General features: G+C 39.2%; 1 protein-coding gene across 1 annotated transcript; it reads left to right on the top strand.

Annotated features, from left to right (window-relative positions):
- The first annotated feature begins 977 nt into the window (after positions 1-977).
- Positions 978-25307, top strand: LOC134789982 (another transcription unit protein-like). The gene is made up of 11 exons (XM_063760717.1): positions 978-1137; positions 2264-2360; positions 2846-3508; positions 3818-3921; positions 4581-4760; positions 5083-5264; positions 8186-8397; positions 11198-11360; positions 12973-13188; positions 23913-24072; positions 24920-25307. Exons 1-11 carry the CDS (start codon positions 1107-1109, stop codon positions 25123-25125), a joined length of 2214 nt encoding a protein of 737 aa, XP_063616787.1. The 5' UTR covers positions 978-1106; the 3' UTR covers positions 25126-25307.
- Positions 25308-25376: the final 69 nt, after the last annotated feature.

The raw sequence follows: 25376 nt of genomic DNA, 5'->3' as shown, positions 1-25376 counted from the left end.
TTCATAGACCGCCCATGCCAACCTCGGTTATTCAATAATAAGTTGAATTTAAGTGTGCGTAAAGATTACAATCGTTTGAACTGGTCAAAAACCTCATAATGAGGTAACTGAATAGACTGGGTTTTTATTTCGGTTACCGGTAACAGAGGTTAACTCGATCTGATACGGTTACCGAATCAAAGTGTTACCTTATTAAGCGGTTACCGTTATGGTAGGGGTTTTTATAAACACCTCTAAAATAACCCTATGAAAAACCCCGGTTAAGGTAACCGGTTCCTGTCCCTGAATAGGACTAGGTACACTAAATCACTAAACTAATAATACCTATATACCTAATAGATGTAGACCTTTTATATCAATGCGAAGGAAGCTTAGGCTTGCTGGGCTTAAATAATGGTCACTATTTATTTCGGCATTGCCAGAATAAGTGGCTACTTGCCTAATTCAAGAAAAGTTAAAAGTAGCGTCGTTTCAGTAAAGAATGACTGGCGGAGAATGCCTTATGGTTATGGCACTTATGGCATTAAGTCCGCCTTTTGTACGGAAAGGTTTTCTTTTGTCCATAAAGGTTAAAGAAATAAATATCGTCAGGTGACAAGCAAAACTTACTAATTACCACCACAAGTTCATAGCCATAGTGCACCATATTAGTACTAATAGAAGGTCGATTTTTGTTTAATTTTTTTTTTAGTAATTAGTGACTTTTGCTTGTCACCTGACGATATGGCCTTATAAATTTCATATAATATTACCCAAACTTGGCGTAAGCACTACCTTGTTGAATTTTCAAAATAAATTAATGTGTTTAGTCAACCGTTATTATTCATGTAGTAATAATGATTGTAACTTCGAATTAACACCCTTAATACCTATTCTTTACATCTGTGTTTCAAGTGGCGTAGTAGCTTTTACATTCAAGAAAAGTAGCGATACTAGATCTATGTGAACGTGTTTCATACGCGTCAAACAAGCGTCACATTTGACGTTTACTTATAACCTCAAAAGTATTAATCCGTTTGTAATTGTGTTTGTGTACGGTTTCGATTTAATGGTGATTTTCTAATCATATTTGCTACTAGAATTGTGTTTTATTGAAACACATAACAATGGCACCAGTAGCGCAAAATGTTTCTGAGGGTAAGTTGCTACAGCTTGCTAAAACGAATTTTGAAAGGCCGAGTTAAAAATATTCAATGTTTTGTCGGATATTTGGTATTTGTTTCAATATTGAACTGTATACTAAGACATGTTTTCAAAGTTAAAGATTTAATAAAGTCTAAGCCTTGTTCGTGTTTCGTTTCGTTGTACTAAAAAAATAATATAATCTTATACAATCTGACAACTCGTCAGTTTATATTTTTATATCCAACTAGCGACCCGCCCCCGCTTCACACGGCTTAGCAAATTCTACACCTAAACCTTCCTCAAGAATCACTCTATTGATAGGTGAAAACCGCATGAAAATCCGTTCAGTAGCTTTTGACTTTATCATGAACAAACATAGAAACACACGAACAGACAAACGCGGCGGGGGACTTTGTTTTATAAGGTGTAGTGATATGTCATTAATTTAGGTTTCCAAGTTTTGCATGTAAAGAACCTGACCTGAACTACCACACCTACAGTTGCCAGGTGTCAGGATTTGCCCTGACATGTCAGGATTTTAGGAGAACTTGCCAAGTGCCAGGGTTTTTTAGAAACCTCAGCTAACCAATAGAAGCTAGCTACAAATTTGGAGCTAAGTACAGGAAAGGGAAGGTTAAGCTGTAGCTACAGCATATGTGATGTTCTCAATCAAAAGGTATAGCTTTGTCGATTACCGTAAAGACAAAATTTACATGTATCTCTATATGAATAACCTGTCAGAGTGTTCTTATCGTATGCGACAATGTGGTACCTTTTGATTAAGAACATCACATATGGTGGAAAGTTAAAGGGTTAGTGGCCCATGAAAGGTTTTGGATTAAGAGTCCGTTACTACATTTTGAATGTTAGACATTTTAATCTGATGTCTCAGTGGCAGATTTAATATGAAGCTATTCACACTTGCCCAACACCAATTTGCCTACAACTGACCGGCCCTGACATCTGACAGGTTTTTAAAATCTTAAGCACTGATTTTTGCCAAGAAAACTTTGACACTAGCCAAGTCTCCAGCAAATCTGACAAAGAATAGTGTGGTAATAGGTCATTAACCTTAGGACATGTAAGTAAAGGTATAAGAAATACAAGCAAACCTAATAGTGATAAAATTTTGTTTCAGACACGGATTCTGGGTCAGAGTCAGAGAGTGGGTCCAGTGCCAGTAGCAAGAAAAGCCCTAGTCCGGCTCCATCCGGCAAGGAGGGCAGCCAATCTAGGTCACTACACTATGTATTTAATACTTCACTATATTAGTGAAGTGTTTAGTTAGTTTATGAACTTTCAAATTAAATAAAAAAGCAAAAGAAATATCTCTTAATAATAAAATATACCCCTCTTTAAGCACCGGGAGTTAAATATGTGTCCCTTTTGTATATAGAAGTTGTGTTCCGTTTAAGAGTATTGGCATCAGTTCTATTCTATATGTCATTTCTATCAGTATACGAAATAAAGAAAGGGAACCGTTACTTTGCAGAAATATGTAGGTTACCTCATGATATTTTCCAGCACCAAATAACACCTATAACCTGTAACCATTTATTATGGAGGCTATAATAATAACGTTTTGTGTAGTGTGCAACATTATCTAGTAGGCTTCTTAACTCTTTTGAGAAACTCTTATGAAAAAACAATGAATCTCACAAGTAGTTTTGTTATTTCACATGTGAAAGTGGTTTAATATTATTTTATTTTAATTTTTCAGATCCGGTTCCCGCAGTCCAGCTAAATCAGGAAGTGGCTCCCCACAGTCCCACCATTCCGCTGCCTCCAGAAAATCCTCCAATGCATCCCGAAGCAAATCCAACTCCCCTGCCGCTTCTAATAGATCACGCTCCGGCTCAGCTCACAGTAACAAATCAGCTTCATCATCTGGAAGCGCTAAAGGCCGAAGCAAGTCTAAGTCAAGGTCTAGAAGCGGTTCTCGTAGGTCAGGCTCAGGCAGCGCCAGATCTCGATCAGGCAGCGCGAAATCTCGTTCAGGCAGCGCGAAATCTCGTTCAGGCAGCGCGAAATCTCGTTCAGCCAGTCCGAAATCTGGCGCGCAATCTCCCAAATCCCGGTCCCAAAGTCCCAAATCAGGATCCGCCAGCCCCAAATCCCGGTCCCAGAGTCCAAAGTCCAGATCCCAGAGTCCGAAAACTCGGTCGCATTCGTCAAAGTCGCGGTCCCCAAGTCCGAAGGCGAAAAGCCGGTCGCGGTCAAAGTCGGTGAGCGCGAGTCCGAAGAGTAGGAAGTCGAGGTCTAGGTCTGGTAGTGCTTCCTCGAGGTCTAAAAGCCCGGTTCAGAGGCAGGATGTGCAGGACAGTAGATCGAATTCGCCGAATCTCATGATAGATGACCAGGCTAAGGCCAAAAGCAGATCCAGGTAAATTTCGTTGTGATTTCTAATAGCTAATCTAATAATACAATTTTTATATTAAAGGAAAAATTTCAAAATTCACTGCTTATCGAACTTGCGACCTTTCGGTACACCAGTCCGATCGCTCTTAACCAACTGAGCTGCTGAAGCTTACCAGAAGCTTGCGAATATCTCCATTCCTTCCTTTTTGTTTACATGCTTTACTACTAAAACAAGTTTGCTAGAACATGCATGCTGCATGTCTGCTGTTGCTCAAATTACTTTTTTTTTAGTAAATCATGTCAATATTTGAAAAAAATCTGTGATATGTTTCAGATCGGGATCAAGACAGTCGAGATCAAAGTCCAGAAGTAAATCCAAGTCGAAAAGCCGTTCTCGGTCGCGTTCTAAGAGTTCTAATGCGTCAGAAACTAATGCTGGTGAGTAAGAGGACGAACCAGTGTGTATTTTCTTCCTATATTTTCACTACAGCCCAGTTTGGATAGTCTTCATTTTTACTTCGAAAATTCTTGCTAGACATCTATACTCTATAGCGGCGGTCGGCAACCTGCGGCCCGCGGGCCGCATGCGGCTCGTGAAACTGTCACTTGCGGCCTGCGAGCCCCTCTGGCTATGTAATATTGAGCAACGACAATGTCTGATAAAGTCATAAATATTAACAAAGTGCGGCCCGCGTCAACTTACTCATCGTTAACTACGCTACTAAAACTACGCAAAAAAACGTTGCCGACCGTTGCTCTATAGCATCTTCAAAGATCCTAGCAATTAAATAACTCTCAGCTTTCTCAGCGTAATGAGCACAAGAGGCTATTTGTGTGTTTGTGCACAAATTAATGTTCCCTTAATTTTAGAATATATTCTAAGGACGGTAGTATTTGGATATATTTTTTTGTTGCGGTCTTTTCCAAAGGATTTGTGAATTTTGTGATACACAAGCAATGAATGGTTCTTAGACAGTTTTAAGCAGATAGTGATATTATAATTTTGTAGCTTTTTTTTAAAATTTTGAGCCTGGGATCAAAACGTGTGGCCGCTCGTTTTTTTTAGTAACTTATATATGTTACATGTTACCCAACAGCAGCAGAAAAGAAGAAACGCGCCGTGATATCCGACTCGGACAGCGATGGCGGCAAGAGCGTGCCGAAACGTAAAGGCTCTGACAGCGGGTCCGACACCAGCGGCAAACCCAAACGGAAGGCTAAGAAACTGGTGGATTCGGACGATGATGACAATGAGGACAAAGAAAAGACTGACACTGGTAAGATTCCTTTCCACCGAAGCGATAAAAAAAGAGAAAAAAAGTTATATTTAAACTAAAACCTTGGAGGATGTTTTTGGCTTTGTTTGCTCCTGGAAGTTGAGGGAGGGGTCAATGCAATGCTATTACATACAACTCAATGTAGACTTTTCCCTTTATAATAAGAATTATCAAGGCTAACTTATAATGTTGTTCTTTAAGGCGGTCTAGTGAAAACCCAACCAAAACCCTGCAGGTCGGTTGAAATCAAACGTCGTCAATGCCAAAAAGACTGACTTTTAAAAGCATTACTCACCAATGTCTACCTCAAAACATTTTACAGTAACCGCCGACGCCCTATTCGGCGACGCCTCCGACATCAGTACAGAAGACGAAGGCGACAAGGCCTCCGCGCGGTCCCGTTCGAGGTCAAGGTCGCGGTCACGGTCAAGGTCACGCAGCGGAAGCCGAGGCAGGTCGGATGATGAGCGCAGGGACGATGATGCTCGTAGAAGCGGGGATGAGGTTAGTCCAAGATATAATACATGACTAGTGAGGTATCAGGTGATAAGATCTGTGGCTAATCAAAGTCACGATCGAGGTTAAGGTCAAGGTCGCGTAGCGGCAGCCGTGCCAAGTACGATGACGAGCGCAGAGACTGCTTGTACACTCGATTAGACGTAGACATAATTTTACATATCGTTATTTGATCAGTCCAATGTGGAAGCCAAATATCACAAATATGTGTAATACACCGGTCTGCAGATGTAGTACATAATTGTTTTCCATCGTATTTTCTCGGAAACGTTCGTATTTGTCAGGCTACTTCAGTCAACCTCAGTACTTATTGTGGCGAGACTGACTGAAATAGCAAGACGTTCGTACGTTTCCGTGAAAAAACGATGGAAAAGAATTATGCACTGCATCTCTACTTCAGTTATTATTATTATTATAGCCTTTTCTTCCATATCCATTTTTAGTTTAACTATGTATTTTTGAACTAGTTGTTTTATTTATTTATATGGATCCCTCTCTGGGTGAAGGCCTCCTCCAGTTTTTTCCATCTTTCTCTGTCTTCTCCTGTCTCCACCCAATGTTTTCCGGCTATTTGGGTAATGTCTTCGGACCAGCGTTTCTTCGGCCTGCCACGGCGTTTTCCGTGTGGTCCCTTCCATTTTGGGGTTTGTATGGTCCATCTTTTGTCTGTCATGCGGGCTACATGGCCAGTCCAGTTCCACTTAAGCTTGAGAGCATGGATAAGAGCGTCGGTTACCTTGGTTTTTTCTCTGATACTTGTGTGTCTTATTTTGTATATTTTCCGCAGCCCCGTCATACTTCTCTCCATAGCTCTTTGCGTAGTTCTTATTTTCTCCTTCACTTTGTTGGTGTATACCCATGTTTGTGAGCCATAGACTAGACATGGCAGGAGACAGGTGTCACTCACCACTTTTTTTAATGTCATGTAGTCTCCCTTCATAACTTCTTTCAGAGACCAGTACTTCTTCTATTATTTGGTCAGGTTATTAGTTGATCTTCTGTTAACCTCTTCTTCGTTGCTGGTTTTCGAAAATGATACCTGTTTGCCTAAATGAATGAATGAATGAAAACATTTATTTTCAGGCAACTATTGGCCCATAGATAAATACCTTAAAACTAGCATACATATTATTACAAAATATATCTTAATACTAAAAACACAATTATGGCTGCGATGCAGTTCGCAACCCCGCAGTGTCAGGGAGCCGGCCGCGGAACCGCCGGAACTTGACACCCTTCGGCCAAAACTCCTCCTTGGTGAAGGTCGCTAGATGTTCAGTCGGAACGCTCAGCATAAAAGAATTAAAATTCACACTGTGTCGAGATTCCAACTTCGCGACCCTCAGGATGAATCCGGACTTGGCTCGTACATACTTCACGATCTCCTCGACCTTCGTAAGGTAGTGTAATCGGGACACATACAGCAGCGTCGTCGGTGTTGCAGGACGCAGCAAATGGTTAGGTCCAGTCGGTGCGGTACCGCACTGATTCAGACGAGCTGACTTCTTTCTCCTCTCCACCTTTTTGAAGCCATCTCTGTCGCATCCCGACTCTTTTAGAGTCAGCTGTGACCGATCCTTGTGAACAGGTTCACGAAGGCTCTGCACCCCTTTCTTCGGCCGCTGCTTAGACTTGGACACAAAATATATATAGTTATTAACATACTCTATTGTCTCGTTACCAATTATTATAGGCTTTTCATAACTGTTGGTCATCACTTTTGTTTTATTAGTGTTCATTTCCAGTCCTACTTTGCTGCTTTGTTCAGTTAGTGTTCTCATCATGGTTTCTAGGCTTGTGGCAGTTTCTGAAAATAGCACTATGTCGTCAGCGAATCTTAGATGACTTAGGTATTGATCATTTATCCTTATTCCATTCTTTTCCCAGCCGAGCTTCCGGAAGACTCCTTCTAGCACTGCGATAAAGAGCTTAGGAGAGAGTGGGTCACCTTGCCGCACACCCCGTTCTATTTTTATTGCTTGTCCTCTTCTGTCTAACTTTACTCTGCTGGTGTTGTTTTTATATATGTTCTTAAATATGTTGATATATTTTGTGTTAACCTGAGCTAGTTGTAGAGCTTCCCATATAGCGTTATGACTGATAGTGTCGAAAGCCTTGCTGTAATCTATGAAGCCTATATATAGTGGTTTGTTAAACTCTTTATACTTTTCAAGTACTTGCTCCAATGTATGTATATGATCAACAGTGCTATATCCGGAGCGAAAGCCTGCTTGTTCTACAGCTTGGGCATTGTCGATGACTTGTGTTATTCGCTTGAGAATGATTGATGTAAAGAGTTTGTATATACTCGCTAGAAGGCTAATTGGTCTGTAGTTTTCTATGTTTAGTGGATCTCCTTTCTTGTATATTAAAGTGATGTCCGAGTTTTCCCACTGTTTTGGTATATCACCTGTGTTTAGAATGTAATGAGAACTGGTGCTCCAATTTTGATGGCTTCGTTGGGGATAGAATCTGGACCTGGACTTTTCTCACTCTTTAGGTGTTTTATTTGGTTGTATACTTCTTTTTCTTCTATGTTTAGTTCTTCACTAGTAAAAGTGTTTTCATAGTTTTGTTCGTCTAGATTCATCTGTTTCTTATATAAATTTTGGTAGAAGGATCTTGCCGAGTCTATTACATCGTCTCTTGATCTTGTTTCGGTTTGCCCTTTTATTAATTTGTGTACAGGAGTTTTGGAGTTTTTACTGATATTTGAAATTTTTTCCTGCTTAATTTCTGATTTGAAAGCTTGACTGTTGCTCTAACTGCTCTGTGATCGCTAGGAAATTCAATGTTGTTTAGCACTTCTATGTTGGTTATTTGGCTTGGTTTGTTGGAGAGGATGTGGTCGATTTCGTTCCTTCTCTACTTCAGTTAGCATCTTTTAAAACCCCCAATTTCCATCTTAGGGCCGCGACAAACCCGAAGAGGAGGAAGAAGTGGAGATCCCTGAGACGCGCATAGACGTGGACATGCCCAAGATCTGGACCGAGCTCGGCAAGGAGCTGCACTTCGTGAAACTGCCCAATTTCTTGTCGGTGGAGACCAGGCCTTACGACCCCGCGACTTATGAAGATGAGATTGACGAAGAAGAAACGTTGGATGAGGAAGGTCGATACAGGTGAGACATCGGTTACGTTTATGCTAACTGGTAGTCTGGTACGTGTAATCGGAGAACGCTGGTTCGATTCCAGCCTTAGACTCCTGACCTTAGTAGTTTTTTCCTTCGTATATGACATTTATTTCCGTTTGTAATTGAGTCGCTTATCTTCAAACTTGGGTAAATCCATCTGTCAGATTATGCGATTTTGGTATTAAGAAAAGGTAATAGGGTAGATATTTGCTGAGAGGGTCGAATGGATTTACCCGGGTTTGAAGTTCAGCGACACAATTTAAATAGTAGTGTGTCTACTTGAAATAACACAAATTTAAATATTTTCATAGAAAGTAATTTAATTTGTTCTTAGAGTATGTTTATGTTGTTTGATTTGTATGTCAGAAATTGACTCGAGGTCTGATGTGGCCCAAGGGAATCTTTGCCTGAGGAGTTGTTCTGGTCATGATCGGTCAACGTCTGGACCGAAATGACAAGAAACACTCCGAGAATCTGCCCTGTTTCTTATCGGTGAAAATACGACCTTACGATATCTGGTGCCCTATGAGGATGAAAAGATGAAATTAATGAGACATTAGAAGAAAACGGTCGACAGGAATTAAAACGTATTTTTCATGACATAGTCGTGATTGACTTTTCAGCATTCCAATTTGTAACAAATCGACGTAGGAGTCGATTTCTAGGTTTTCAAGGTCGGACATGGTCTCAGACCTCAGACATTTCTAAGGCATGAAATGAAATGGCTTAAGTTTGCCATTTCATAAGTTAGAGTCTGGCTACTGAAATATTACACAAATGTTTGGCGGGAAATTCAAAAAATCTTGGGCTGGTCACACTTTGTGTAGTAGGAATTATAGTTTTGATACTAGAAAATATTTTTGATTTTCTGTGCACACGTAAGGTACCTAAGGATATAAGTTAAATATACGTTGACGTGAACTCAAAGTCAGCTCACATAATTTCTACCACTATGTAAAGTACAGTCAACGATAAACACATGTTAACACTTTCTCACCATATACCATTGTAACAAGGCGAAAAATGAAATGTAGTGTAAATAAGACCTAGCTCGATAAAACCGTAATATTAATCCATCACCAAAAAATATATATAAGTACTATGCCAAATATGCTAAATGCTAAGTATCCAAATTTTTATAGAGCACCAACCTCCTAATTTGTTTAGGAGTTGTAAACATTGCAGTTTTTCGTTATACAACGCTACACGTCGACTTCGCACATTGTCGTATAAATTATTTATGAGCTTAAATAATAGTTTGCGAACCTCACTCAGTATAGACATTATTAATATTATTTAAAATAAACCCCTTATAAACCGCAAATAATTTGAATGAATGACATAAATTGACAACTGACTTTTATAGTTCGACCACAGGAACTTTGCAGCGCTAGATAAAAAGTAGTTTTTAAAAATCAGTATGTGACAACACCACAGAAAATGGATTAAATAGTCTTGATACTTGTGAAATTTCTACCATAATTTACCGTCTATGCAAAATTAAAAAAAAAAAAAAATGCATTTATTTCAGACTAATAAGTGTCCATAGTTTGTTAGTAACAAGAAAATACTTAAACAACTATATTAGTACCTAAACCTAAGTGAAGCGAGGACCAGTGCCTGACTAGGCCACTGTCCCATCTCCCCGCTACTACGCTCAGGAGGCTGTGGCGGCTGTCGCGGACTCTGCGGAGCGTCGCGGCGCAGCGCTTGCGCAGCGTCGCATGAAAACCGTCAACGTGCGCGTCCGCGAACATGCCAGACGCGATGCAATGCCGCGGCAGCCGCATTTAAGCTGTGCATTTATGGTTAAATAAATTTAATTCCAACAATATATGTCACTATTAATATGTATACATATGACATTTGGCTTCATCAAAATTATTGAGCTTTTGTAATATCCGCGACGGCCTAGCGGTAAATAGGTACAGAGAGCCTACCGCAAACACCGAAGTTCGCAAATTGCGAGCATCTTTCTCTTTTACTCCCATTAAGGCGTAATTATATTGAAAAAGAAATTGCCCGCAATTCGCGAACTTCGGATTTCGGAAAAACGAAATAAACCATTAAAACAATAAACATACATACATTCAAAATAAATATAAGCTTTAACTAGTAGGCACCCATGCCGTAAGCATTAAGCATGGAGGTTGTGGGTTAGAGGACTTCGATCTCAAAACCCAGCTCGAACCCATGGGTTTCTCGAAATGTTAGAGGAAGTTCATAAGGTAATAGTATGCCTATACCTATTAGGTGTGTTCAATTTGCTGTGAAACCTTAGTCTAAACCGATATTATAATATATTATCTATTTATGTAATAGATATGGTGCAAGTATTAAAATGTTTCATTCCACTTCCCCGTCATCAACTCAAAATTTTGTAAACATTGTCGTTTTTGAGCTTGAATCGCCTAGTGCTGGTTTTTTACTAGTGTAAAATTATTCGTCATGCGGAAAAGTGATTCCCGCACGCCGATTTTGTAAGGTTTCACCATGTTTTTCTCGTTCATCACAAAACACAACGAATATTTAAACAATTTTGACAAACACATACCATAGAGAATGACGTTTACTGTCTGCTAGAAAACATTGCCATACATAGTTTTTTTACTGTCAAATTATTGCGCTGCAAAGTTTCTGTGGTCGCACTATAGCTTTTTTTAAATCATATACAATTGGTGATACAACAACGAAATATCTGTCAACAATTTTTGGCTAGCCAGACTCTAAACTAAAAACCTATATAGATCATCTTCGACTTTCTTAAAGCTACATTGTTATATTGCAGACTGAAACTGAAGGTGGAGAACACGATGCGCTGGCGCACCAATTTCGACAAGGAAGGCAACGCCATCAAAGAGTCCAACGCGCGCATGGTCAAATGGTCGGACGGGAGTATGTCCCTGCATCTCGGCGCTGAGATATTTGACGTGTATAAACAACCGTTGCATGTAAGATAATCCTTTTTTAAAGCTACGCTAAGCTTTTTTAAGGTAGAGCTAATATAAATAGGTAGGTACCTATTAGTAACTTCACAGCAAAATCTCTCTCGCTACGAGCTTCATCTTTTGAGTAGTGGTCCCCAGATGTAGACCGCACCAAATGTAACACCAAGGAAGAAGTCATCAGTATAAAAGTTAAAAGTAATACGCCTCCAACATGTGGAATGAAAATTTGTTGAAAGTTGTCAGTGTACAGTATGGCTAAGTTGGTCGGTTTTTATCATCTGTCATCATGCCTGTCATCTGTCATCATGCCTGTCACGTTCTACCAAGTATGTAAGTGTAAAAGTGACGCATGCCATGACAAGTGATAAAAATGGGGTGTGTAATGATCGATATAAAAATAATTAATATATTTTCTGTAGATATAACAACATTTAATATAATTTCAGAAAATATAATAACTCATATTGTATAATATACATTTGGTATATTATTAAAATGTTTAATATCATTTTATATAATTATCTTTTGATATAACACTCATTTATTATAACGATCATGTGATATAATGCTCATTTATTATACAAGTATTATTATATAAGCATTATTCGGTATAATATAGGTATTTTTATGACGACATATGTAAATGTTTAACGCCTGATACTTTTTTTTACAGCAAACACGTACATACTAACAAGTATCGTGAGGCTTCCAATTTGAATCTAAAAAAACATCCAATGTTTAATTTAAATACCTATATATATATATATATATATCAATTTTTCGTTGCAAATTGGGTTATCTTTACCTAATCTAAACTTTTTTCCTTATATAGGGGTCATAATTCCAACCTAACCTAACCTAGTATTCTGGTAGTGGTTTGTTTTGTGTAATGGACGCAATTCTAACCTAACCTAACCTACTATTCTGTTAGCGGTTCGTTTTGTGTAGGAGTCGCAGTTCTTAACCTAACCTAACCATTCTGGTAGCGGTTGGTTTTGTGTAGGGGTCGCAGTTCTTAACCTTACCTACCTAGTTATAAATAGCAGTTCGTTATACGTAGAAAGAGTATCGTTTTTTGTAGTGTGTAATAGTAACTGTGGAATTATATATCTAATACATTATATCAACAAAGGTTATAACAATTCTACTTTAGATGAAATAACTTTATATCATAAATTCGGTATAGGAAATATGCATTATACTTCAAGAATGTTATGCTAAATGTTATTAGATCAATTAATCATTATATAAAATGATAATATATATCATATGAAAATATATTAAGTGTTGTTATATCATTTAATAATTATACTAAATAAGCGTTATTTTACAACTGATATTATAATAAAAATGTTTATAGCCATCGATACGCACCCATAAAAATGGGACCATGACACCGCCGCAGGATAAAAGTGGTTGGAGATAGATTGATATTTGTATTGTTTTGTAGCGACATTGGCAGTGACCATATGACGATGACATGCTGTTAAGAGGTGCTTGGCAAGATATATAATTATTATGTAGTACCTATCGTCAAGGCAGCTACTCGGGGCCTTTATAAAAGAGTTAGCCTTGGCTACCAATTGTAATGTTTCAATGTATCCTTTAATTTCAGGGCGACCACAACCATCTCTTCGTCCGCCAAGGCACGGGTCTGCAAGGCCAGGCGGTGTTCCGCACGAAGCTGTCCTTCCGTCCGCATTCGACAGAGTCCTTCACCCACAGGAAGATGACGCTGTCTCTGGCGGACCGCTCCACAAAGACCAGCTCCATCAAGATCCTGTCGCAGGTCGGCGCTGACCCTGACGCCGATAGGAAGTATCAACTTAAGGTGAGTTTATATTTTCTCTCTCTCAATCTGTTTCCGTCCTCCGCATACTGATGTCTCGTCGGATACATTAAAAAAATTCCACAGTTAATAATTTTGAAACCTTCATAATTTTGAAAAAAGGAACTGATTTGACTATAGTCAGTCTATAAAGCACCAGACGCTTTCCAGAAGATTTTCGTACATTTACTTGCCAGGCGGGTCAATGTACGAAAATGTATCTGGAAAGCGTTTCTTCTTTATAGCCGGAGAGCTAGTTAGTGTGCCATATTATCATTATTAATGAATTCGGGCGCCTGGCAGCTGTTCAGCGGTGGGTGCGGGAGTGGATGGGCAACAAAGGGGTTGTAAAATCAATTGAAGGTGTGCAATTTATAGAGCTCTGAGTTTGGTGTGATATAATAGCTAATTATGTATTTAATGGGGTTGGCCGGTGGAAGTTTTTAGCAGATGGCGCCATCGTAGCTTGCCCTGTCAATCCCTAGAATTGTATCAAATTTTTGTTTTTTTAATACCCTGGATGCCAGCCCTTTAAGCCAAATCTCACAGAAAAAGGGGCAAGCTATGATGGCGCCATCTATGCAAACCTTTGACAGTTGCCAACCCCATCAAATATAATAATGCCAGGTGTTTTATTTGGCGGAAAAGTAGTGTCAGGTGATGAAAATACACAATCACTTGTGCGCCTGCAGGAAGATCGCGAGCAAATTGCACCTGACTCACAATCTATGCGTAAAGTAATTGCAAAGAGAATAGATAGTATAGAGGGGTCCTGTCATAGTAAATTTTGTAGTCACCTCTCCCTCTCCCTCTCCCTCTCCCTCTCCCTCTCCCTCTCCCTCTCCCTCTCCCTCTCCCTCTCCCTCTCCCTCTCCCTCTCCCTCTCCCTCTCCCTCTCCCTCTCCCTCTCCCTCTCCCTCTCCCTCTCCCTCTCCCTCTCCCTCTCCCTCTCCCTCTCCCTCTCCCTCTCCCTCTCCCTCTCCCTCTCCCTCTCCCTCTCCCTCTCCCTCTCCCTCTCCCTCTCCCTCTCCCTCTCCCTCTCCCTCTCCCTCTCCCTCTCCCTCTCCCTCTCCCTCTCCCTCTCCCTCTCCCTCTCCCTCTCCCTCTCCCTCTCCCTCTCCCTCTCCCTCTCCCTCTCCCTCTCCCTCTCCCTCTCCCTCTCCCTCTCCCTCTCCCTCTCCCTCTCCCTCTCCCTCTCCCTCTCCCTCTCCCTCTCCCTCTCCCTCTCCCTCTCCCTCTCCCTCTCCCTCTCCCTCTCCCTCTCCCTCTCCCTCTCCCTCTCCCTCTCCCTCTCCCTCTCCCTCTCCCTCTCCCTCTCCCTCTCCCTCTCCCTCTCCCTCTCCCTCTCCCTCTCCCTCTCCCTCTCCCTCTCCCTCTCCCTCTCCCTCTCCCTCTCCCTCTCCCTCTCCCTCTCCCTCTCCCTCTCCCTCTCCCTCTCCCTCTCCCTCTCCCTCTCCCTCTCCCTCTCCCTCTCCCTCTCCCTCTCCCTCTCCCTCTCCCTCTCCCTCTCCCTCTCCCTCTCCCTCTCCCTCTCCCTCTCCCTCTCCCTCTCCCTCTCCCTCTCCCTCTCCCTCTCCCTCTCCCTCTCCCTCTCCCTCTCCCTCTCCCTCTCCCTCTCCCTCTCCCTCTCCCTCTCCCTCTCCCTCTCCCTCTCCCTCTCCCTCTCCCTCTCCCTCTCCCTCTCCCTCTCCCTCTCCCTCTCCCTCTCCCTCTCCCTCTCCCTCTCCCTCTCCCTCTCCCTCTCCCTCTCCCTCTCCCTCTCCCTCTCCCTCTCCCTCTCCCTCTCCCTCTCCCTCTCCCTCTCCCTCTCCCTCTCCCTCTCCCTCTCCCTCTCCCTCTCCCTCTCCCTCTCCCTCTCCCTCTCCCTCTCCCTCTCCCTCTCCCTCTCCCTCTCCCTCTCCCTCTCCCTCTCCCTCTCCCTCTCCCTCTCCCTCTCCCTCTCCCTCTCCCTCTCCCTCTCCCTCTCCCTCTCCCTCTCCCTCTCCCTCTCCCTCTCCCTCTCCCTCTCCCTCTATTTCTATTTCCACCACCACAAGAATGCATAGATTGTCGAATAGTGCGTTATCTACGCCCGTCTCAAACAGGATAGATAGAGTTAGACCAAGAAAAATCTGAATGAATATATATGGATAAATGATTTTATTATTTTTATATCATTTTGACCCATGTTCATTCACTAATATCTATGTGTTAAAATTGTTAAATATGAAACGGTGTCGTCACGCCATCTAGCCGACCATAGGCTAAAGGTGTGTGCGCCATCTATCCGAGAATGACTTTTTCACCTCAGCAGCTCGAACAAGGGTACTTTGCTTCATAAAAATAGTGAGCAAAATACGATTTTGCTCACTGAGTGAGACAAAATGATATTCAAGTGACCTTTATAGTCAAATGTCATTTCAACATGCGGGGTCTTATACAAGTTCGAAATACTTGGGTTCTATTATCTCTGTCCCTTTCACACTGTTAGCAAAAAGAAACAGACGAAAAAAGTTCAAACGACATTCAACGGTATTATTATTATTATTATAGCCTCTTTATTTCCATAACTCTTTTTTAGTTTCTGTTAAGATATGTTTTTATGCTGTTGTTTCTGTTGTTTTTCCTCCTTTCGTGAGGTATGGATCCCGTTTGGGTAAAGGCCTCCTCCCATTTCTTCCATAAATGTCTGTGTTTGGCATTGTACATCCAGTCTTTTCCTGCAACCTCTACTATGTCATCAGTCCACCGTTTGACTGGTTTGCCAACTTTCCTCTTGGCTGGTAATGGTCCTTTCCATCTTGTTGTTAGTGTTGTCCATCTGTCATCTGTATATCTTGAAATATGTCCTGCCCATTGCCATTTGAGCTTAAGGGCTTGTGTGAGCGCATCTTTGACGTTTGTTTTTATTCTTATAGTGTCGTTTTTAATTTTGTGCATTTTGTTTATTCCCAGTATGCTTCTTTCCATGGCTCGTTGTGTGGTGTTTATTTTTTGTTTGATCTTGTTGGTGTAAGTCCACGTTTGACATCCGTATAATAAACTAGGCAGAAGGCATGTGTCCATTACTATTCTTTTTATCTTCATACTAAATTTTCCTTTCAGAATTTCTTTGAATGACCAAAACTTTCGCCATGTAATATTTTTCCTTCTATCTACCTCTTCCTCGTTATTAGTCCGTGAAAAGGAAATTTGTTTACCCAGGTATATGTATTTCTTTACATATTCAATTGTATTTCCTTTTACATTGATGGGGGTGTCAAGGCTATTAGTCAACGGTATATTGACTGTTTATATAATAGACCCCCGAAAAACTGAACAGAACGCATCGTTCCAAATCACGTACTAGGCGTACGAGTATGAATTCTTAATAATTATTTAATTAAAATAAAGTTTAAGATTTGATAACAATACTATATTTTAGGTATTTTATTGTACAATTAAAATAATGAACTCAAAAAATACACAGATTATCACGCAAAATTAATTATTTTACTTTTATGAATTTCTACTATAGTTGACAAACAGTACGTATCCGCAATTCGGACCGTATCTTACAAAGTTTTTTTTTTACAAAAAAAAAGTTGTCGGTTGATGTGTTAGTTTATGTTCGTTATTTCCATATTATTTTACTGAAATTAATTATTACGTTTTGTTTTTGTGTTCGATTGCGGTAATTAAACTTAATTGTTTGTATATCTTAAGAAAACATGAGTGCATAGGTATTAAGTGACGAAGAAGGATTACATTTTTCAAGGTGTCTAATAGGTATGTTCTCACTGCTAAGGTGTGAAAAATTTTGTGTACTACACGAGATCAAAGTTATTTACATCTCGTGCGCTTTTGAGTCCCTTACTACGCTCAAGATTCTAAATTAGATTATTATAGAATCTTTCGCTTGCACGGGACTCAAAATAAGCACTCGAAGAAATATCAAGCTTTGATCTCTTGTTGTACAAATAACTATTTCTTGATTTCCGAGGCACGTTTTTTCCTTAGACTTTATTCATCTTAACGAAGTTACATATGTCTTTGGTAATTGTGAGTACTTCCTGCAGGCGCACGGTGGGCTGAAAATCGGCCTCCATAGAAATAGAAACCGAAGTCTTAAATTTGAACTTTTTTTTATTGGAATAGCTTTTGTTAGGTTTTATTATGTCCCAAAATTAAGCTTAGCTAATTTGGTTGGAAAAATATTTAATTATAATTATTTTGCAAAATCTTTGTATGGCGCGTATCAGAAAAATCGAGTTTTCTCCGAATATAAAAAGTTAACCGTAATATCCTGACAGATGATTTATAAAACCAATTATTCTTGATTTTTTCGCATAATTAGAATTTTTCTACGGGGTGCACTTTAAAAAAAATCGATATATATATATATTATTTTTTAAATACGGTTATACTCGTTATTTAGACTACAAAAAATGAATTTGAGTTTGATCGAACCAATTACTTACGCGTAGTGAATTTTTGTTCTAAGCAAATGTATGGAGCGTACGAATAAAACGGATTTTTTTTTTCAAAAATTAAAGGTATACCGTAATATCCTTGCAGATGATTTAAGTACCAATTATTAAGGATATTTTGACATAACGCGAACTTTTCTACCGTACCTATGCACTTATTTAATAAAAAATAAAAAACTTATTTTTTCATGCTGAAATAGCTTTTTCTCATTGTTTTAATCAAATAAATAATAAACATACAAGAGTTACAAGTAGAAAATTGAAAATAAAACCATTACATCCTTTACGTTATTACCCTTGTATCCTCTTTATTACATTATCTTTGTACTTAATGAAACAGTATTTAACAAATGACACATTGACAACTGATGAGTCTAAAATTAATGATCATTAATGAGGTCCGGTTACAATCGTTAGTAGATACTATGAATGCAGTTTAATCATTAAGGTTTTAATCATTATGCTTATAATTAGACGTAAAACTAATTACAATAACAATGATATACCCCCTTATTCATAAAACTTTACGGGCCTGATTTAGTCAAATTATGTTTTATCCCTTTCTTACCCATACATAAGTCAAAATGACAGATAAAGACAAACGTTTATTAGCTAATTGAGGTTTGTAGCGCGTTTATGAATAAGGGGGATATAATGGTGGTGTTCATTAGTACTAGCAATAAATAGGTAAGGGGTACATTTTATATTTTAGTTCATCTTGAGCTTCTTAACCGCTAACTTATACGACCATAAACCATGGACAGTCTTATTACGAACTTGGACTTGTTCGTTATCCTAAAATCTCAAGGATCTAGTTTAAATCACGAAGCTTTGTTTGAAATAGTGCTAACTAAATTAAACCTTAACCTATCAGAAGAAGATCGTGACACCTTGAAAGAATTTTGCCGAAGATTTACAAGAGCTGCTACTGACAGATGGAAGAAAAGCCAACGGAACACAGAAAAATTTAGAAAAATGTATGGATCTTGGTTAGAAGCAAATATTGACTGGCCAAGTTGCTTTTATCTTCAGTTGGATCTTCAGTTAGCCCACGCATCTACCAGCAGTGATTTCATTCCTCATACACTAAGCACATCATCAACTGGAACCATGATGCGATTGAAACGTAAACCATTCGAAGACCTCGGAACGAAGCAGAAAAGAAACAGATGCAGCGATCTAAGCGTTGAAAACACAGACGAAGTGGTGTTTTCAGCTGTAAAGCTTTTAAAAGAAGATGGTCGGGGTGAAATTGCATCAGTGATAGAATATATGTTAAAGAACCCAGAAGCAGTCCAGAAATTCACTGCAATCATCAAGAAGCCTGGTTCTACCGCGTCACTTACAGCAGAGAAGGCATTAGGCAATACATAACTTTACGAGATACAGCCATCAGAGAGGGTGCTTCAAACTTATACCCATCGTATTATAAAGTCCAGAAGGCTAAATTAGATTGTTATCCGCCAACGCAATCTGTTACTGTAACGGTTTTTTTTGTGTGAGATAACATTGCAAGCTTTGCTGAATTTAACAGTTACACGAATTTTGAATAGTTTACAGGAACAAGTAGAAGACATGCAGTTAAGTTTAATTTCTAAATGGGGATTTGACGGTGCTTCCAGTCAAGGCCGGTACAAGCAGAAAATTGGTGGCAGTGAACAAGATGACTCAAGCATTTTTATGACGACTTTAGTGCCACTAAAGCTTATCTCTGGCGACAAGACAATTTGGACAAATCCAAAGCCATGTTCTGCTTCATATTGTCGTCCAAAGCAATTTACATTTACTAAAGAGAACAAAAACTTTGTTCTAGCTCAAAAGAAAAAAATGGACGATGAAATCAAAGACCTAGTGCCCACAGAACATAGGAACAACAAAGTGACACATAAGCTGAAGATGACGATGGTAGATGGCTTTTGCCATCATCTTTTGCTGATTTTTCAGCACATATCTTTCACAGGCTAAGTCAAGTGCAACATGCGTTTTATGTTTAGCTAAGCCTAATGAAATGAACAATATAGACAAAGTTTCGAAAAAAACAGTGCCTGATACTACCTTATATGAATTTGGACTATCATCTTTACATGCCCGGATCAATACCATGGAATGCCTTCTTCATATAGCATATCGATTGGACTTTAAAGAATTTTATGCAACTGAAAAGAGGGGCCTTAAACAGAAGATGAAACTACGGAAGAAGATTATTCAAGATCGCTTCAAAGACGAACTAAATCTTTTAGTCGATGTAGTAAAACAAGGTTCTGGAACAATGAATGATGGAAACACAGCACGAAATTTTTTCGAAGATCCCGAAAAAACAGCTAATATGACTGGACAAACAACTGATTCGGAGATTTGCTGTAATTCTGCAAGCTGTCACATCAGGTGAAGTAATTGACATTGAAAAGTTTAAAGCCTAATGCAAAGATACAGCGGACGACTATATTATAGACTTGTCTGGAACCTCAAGAAGTAGAAGTGACAGATACCTCAAATGTGTACCCTGATTCTGAAATGGAAGTAATTCGGAAGTAAGCGATCAGGAAAACTAAACTTTCAGGATTCCAATATTAGCATTAGAATACTTTTAATTAGGATAGGACAGTGTAGTAGTAGTTAGTTTAGTGTAGGATACACATACTTATTTCTGTTTTTATGTAAACCAATTATTGATAATGTTACTGATATTTATTTAATTAAGTAAATTCGTAGTATCTACTAATGATTGTAACCGGACCTCATTAATTTAAGACTCATCAGTTGTCAATATGTCAAATTTGTTAAATATTATTTCATTAAGTACAAAGATAATGTAATAAAGAGGATACAAGGGTAATAATGTAAAGGATATAATGGTTTTATTTTCAATTTTCTACTTGTAACTCTTGTATGTTTATTATTTATTTAATTAAAACAATGAGCAAAAGTAATTTCAGCATGAAAAAATAAGTTTTTTATTTTTTATTAAATAAGTGCATACGGTAGAAAAGTTCGCGTTATGTCAAAATATCCTTAATAATTGGTACTTAAGTCATCTGCAAGGATATTACGGTATACCTTTAATTTTTGAAAAAAAATCCGTTTTACTCGTACAGTCAGCAGCAGATATACCTGAGCGGGCAAGGTGTCCAAGAAAACATATACACTTCAATCGTCACAAAAATAAGGACATCTAAGTTGTCATTTTCACGTAGTCTTTCAGTTCGTCACATATATCTTAACTTCTGAGTTTTCCTTTAACACATACACCCTTATTTAATCACAATGACAATAACGGTTAGAAAGACAGTGGTAACTAAGCACTCAAATTCAAGCTGCTGTCATTAATACCTACACGCACTGCCAATCACGTACGTCAGCAGCCAGGGTGCCACAGGGTGCTAAGCAGTTGTTATTTCAATGGTAACTAAGCATCAACATTTTATCTGTTTAACTTTTAAAAAAATACTGTAGCACCTACGAATTGACACCTCCTTTCATAAAGAAGTATTTTATCGTCAAGTGTCAAACTTAGACAATAAATAAGTATTAGGTTCTACCTGAAATAATCGGTTTTTATTTTAACTGTCATAGGCGGCCGGCCGTTCTTCCAAACCGTAGAGCATATATATATATATATGTTAATATATTTATTTAGCCCGCTTATTGTACTAAAATATACTATATAGTACTAAAATACAATGCTCCGAATCGATCAAAGAACGAAGAAGAAAATAATTGAATTGAAACGTAACACGTACACTGTCCCAATCTGACATGTAAACCTTATGGCTTTTTAATAGAGGCTAGCCGTGGCCCCACGTGAGGAGCACGGGCAGTAATAAGGTGTTAAACATATCCAACTATGACTCCTCTCTTTATTTTGTTGGTTGGACTTATGATCCGCAAAAACGGTGCCTCCTCTTCTATAGATGTATGCGATAAAAACATCACTGCCATGCATATAAGTAATAAACTGTTGACCATAGGAATAACGAATTTTGTTTTTACAACTTAGTATAACCTAGCAGTAAACATCAAATGCATAGATATAATATACAGAGATACCTTCCAAGTGAGCTGTCAGTGGGACCACTTTTGTTTAGTGTACGATTAACAATGTGGCCCACCTTGCTGTAGCCATGTCGATAAAGTCATATCTATAAACTATCGACATTTCTTGCAATTTAAATTTTACTTCAAAGGTTTAACGATACCTAAAATGAACAAAAACGCTTTTATTATTTATTGTGGTTATCAGATCACAATTTTATAGTCACGCCCCAGCAGGGAACCAAGGGAAAGTTCAGATATTTAATTAAAATACATACATACCTACTAAAATAGGTGTTCCGCAATAATTGAATTATTTTATTATATTATAATATATTCATTATTCATTAGCATTTCAATTATGTTTAACGACGATATTGAAGCTTCAATTAATCGCTATTTCGTTCCGCTGTGTAGCGTTTATCGATATATAACATGATTAAAATCGACTTTCCACATCCCTAAATGAGCACACATACGTTTTCACGCACACATACACAACCTGGGTCTACCTAAAAAGGGGACACCTGGATTTGAAGTCCATCTTGTCAACAGTATGGTTGTCCTTTTTTGACAAACGGCATTTTTAAAAGAGCAAGGAGAGCGAAATTATACTAGTTGCTGCGCCGTCAAAGAGAACAGACAGCGTTGGGGCCTTGATCAAATGGCATTCCGCACAGGAGTAATCTAAGGAACGCCCACTGCGGGTTCAAACCTACAACGTCCTGTTGTGTGTGTGACATACCTATCTTCAAAAATTATATAAACTAATGCGATATTAACATAAAACCAGAAGACACAACTTAATAATAGAAATGAAACCCAAAAAAAAATAAAAAGCTGTAATCTCTAGGTGCGTGCGACTGAGATTTGAACCCGCGGTCTCTGCTTTGAAAAGCAAACGCCTGTTACTGAGACCACAACGTGCCTTGACAATTGGCTCTAAATTCGGCTTCAGTTACTTTCGCTATGTGTCTGTGTCATTCGTTTTGACGATTCTGCTAAAAGAAATAGTTTGCAGTAAGTTGACCGAGAGGGTCAAATGGTTGAAGAGCAAAACGTGAGATAGATGTATGTGATGACAAGACTGTACTGCTTTCGATGATTGTCAAAACGCGTTACCTGAAATTAGCAAGGCTATTTTTCATTCAATATTCGACCATAGTCGTATGCTTTAAACGTCTATTTTTCCATATTGTTCAGATATATTTGACACGTTGACCGCTTAGATACCAGTGCTTTTTTGACAGCTAAGGTATCAATGACTTGTTGTAAGTGTAGAAATTAATGAATAGCGACTGTTCAGTTATATGTGACACGTTGAGCGCTCACAAGTAAATACTACTATGACAGTCAACAACTTTTTGACAGTTTAAACGTATACCTCTCTTTGAGCACCTGGAGTGTATAGCGACTTCTGCTGCTGACTGTACGCTCCATACATTTGCTTAGAACAAAAATTCACTACGCGTAAGTTATTGGTTCGATCAAACTCAAATTCATTTTTTGTAGTCAAAATAACGAGTATAACCGTATTAAAATAAAAAAAAATTAATAAAAAAAATAAAAAAGATATATCGATTTAAAAAAAAAAAAGTGCACCCCGTAGGAAAATTCTAATTATGTGGAAAAATCAAGAATAATTGGTTTTAAAATCATCTGTCAGGATATTACGGTTAACTTTTTATTTTCGGAGAACACTCGATTTTTCTGATACGCGCCATACAATTTTTTAAGATTTTGAATAAAAATTATAATTAATTATTTTTCCAACCAAATTAGCTAAGATTAATTTTGGGACATAATAAAACCTAACAAAAGCTATTCCAATAAAAAAAAGTTCAAAATTAAGACTTCGGTTTCTATTTCTATGGAGGCCGATTTTCAGCCCACCGTGAGGCGCACAAGTGATTGTGTATATTCATCACCTGGCACTACTTTTCCCCCAAATAAAACGCCTGGCATTGTTACATTTGAATTAAATACATAATTAGCTATTATATCACACCAAACACAGAGCTCTATAAATTGCACACCTTCAATTGACTTTACAACCACTTTGTTGCCCATCCACTCCCACACCCACCGCTAGACAGCTGCCAAGCGCCCGGATTAATTAATAATGATATAGTATGGCATACTAACTAGAGCGATTTCGTTGCTCTATAAATTGCATACCTATTGCCGTGGCTAGCTCTTAGACCATTACCCTATTGTTTAACTTTAATTTGTGAACATTGTGTACAGAAAGAGGAGATGGAGTTGCGCGCGGCGATGCGGTCGCGGCCGTCGGCGCGGCCCAAGCGGCGCGCCGGCGCCGCCGCCGCCAGCCGCCGCGACGACTCCGACGACGAGGGCGGCGTCAGCCTGCAGGCCATCAAGAACAAGTACAAGCAGGGACAGAAAGGTATAAAAAATTATACAACCTTGAGAAACTTGAGTTATTGATATACTTGCGTTTGTGTCGGATCTAAGTATTAGCGGTACTCGAGGGTGGCGTCGCCGTCGGTCTGCAGGCCATTGAGAACTACTACTACTGCTACGTACTTGAGGAAGTATAGCTGAGGCTGAGCGTTTCTTTTATTTTTTGCCATTTTCATATATGGTGACTTTTTTTGCCATTTTTGTGTTATTTCTATTCAGAATCACGAGCTCTTTCGATCCTAATGGGATAAAAAAATGTCGCAGAGTTTTTTTTAGGACACTTTTTTCTCCTATAAGGATGGAAAGGGCTCGCGATCCTGACTAGAAATAACACAAAAGTGGCTAAAAAATGTCACAATATATAAAAATGGCAAAAAATATAAGAAACGCTCAGCTCCGAGCCCATGATACACTTGCGTCCGTTGTAAGTATTACAGGGACGACGGGACTCTGACAATTCAGCTTTTCTGCAAGCAGCCCATAATACACTCGAGTCCTCGCCACCTTCGAATGTAAATCCGTGTTGAGATTGAGCATTTCTCGTCTCTTAATATTTATAGTTGTGTCGCTTAACTTCTAACTCGGGTAAATTCATTCGATCTCAGCAAACTCTACCCTACCCTATCTCTATTACCTTTTCTTGCTACCAAAATCGCATAATCTGACAGATGGATTTACCCGAGTTTGAAGTAAAGCGACTCATTTTGCAATTGAAGAGGCATTCGTGTGTGAATCTATTTTTAGTTCGTAAAGTGGCTATCCCACCGTGTGAAGACCGCCCAAATATGCCCGCAGTTTTGAGGTTCACAAATGCTTAATTAAATTTACAGCGACGGCAGGAGCAGCGATATACTCGAGCGAGTCGGACGGGTCGGACGTGGAGACCCGGCGCGCGCGCCGCCTGGACCGCGCCAAGGCGTTGAAGGACTCGGACTCGTCGGGCAGCGAGGCCGCGCCCGCCGGCGCCGCGGGCAGCCGCAGCGGCAGTCGCAGCGCCAGCGCCAGCGGAAGCGGAAGCGGCAGCGGAGACGAATAGACGATTGTCGAGAGGACACGGGTGATATATGATCGTCAAATTTTGTATTATGTTGATACAAGTTTACGGTGATAATTTTATAAAAAACAAACTTAAGCAACGGCTTTTTTAAGACTGTTTGTCCTGAAAATTTTATTGGAAGTTTAAAGTCTATGAGACGTCTTGCAAATTGCAACGGTTTCTCTACATTTAATAACTAGTGTGGCCCTTAAACATATTATAAGTTAATGCTCATCATCATCATCATCATC

The sequence above is a fragment of the Cydia splendana genome, chromosome 1 (assembly GCF_910591565.1).
Source record: "Cydia splendana chromosome 1, ilCydSple1.2, whole genome shotgun sequence".
Taxonomy (NCBI): domain Eukaryota; kingdom Metazoa; phylum Arthropoda; class Insecta; order Lepidoptera; family Tortricidae; genus Cydia; species Cydia splendana.
Note: the sequence above shows the minus strand (reverse complement) of the source record. Positions and strands in the feature narration are given on the sequence as shown.

What these genes read in the sequence shown, in the direction of transcription:
- LOC134789982 (XM_063760717.1), top strand. Translation starts at nt 1,107, where the DNA reads ATGGCACCAGTAGCGCAAAATGTTTCTGAGG. An exon ending in AGCGCAAAATGTTTCTGAGG is followed by an intron (nt 1,138 to 2,263) that starts GTAAGTTGCTAC and finishes ATTTTGTTTCAG; the next exon opens with ACACGGATTCTGGGTCAGAG. An exon ending in GATGAGGAAGGTCGATACAG is followed by an intron (nt 8,398 to 11,197) that starts GTGAGACATCGG and finishes GTTATATTGCAG; the next exon opens with ACTGAAACTGAAGGTGGAGA.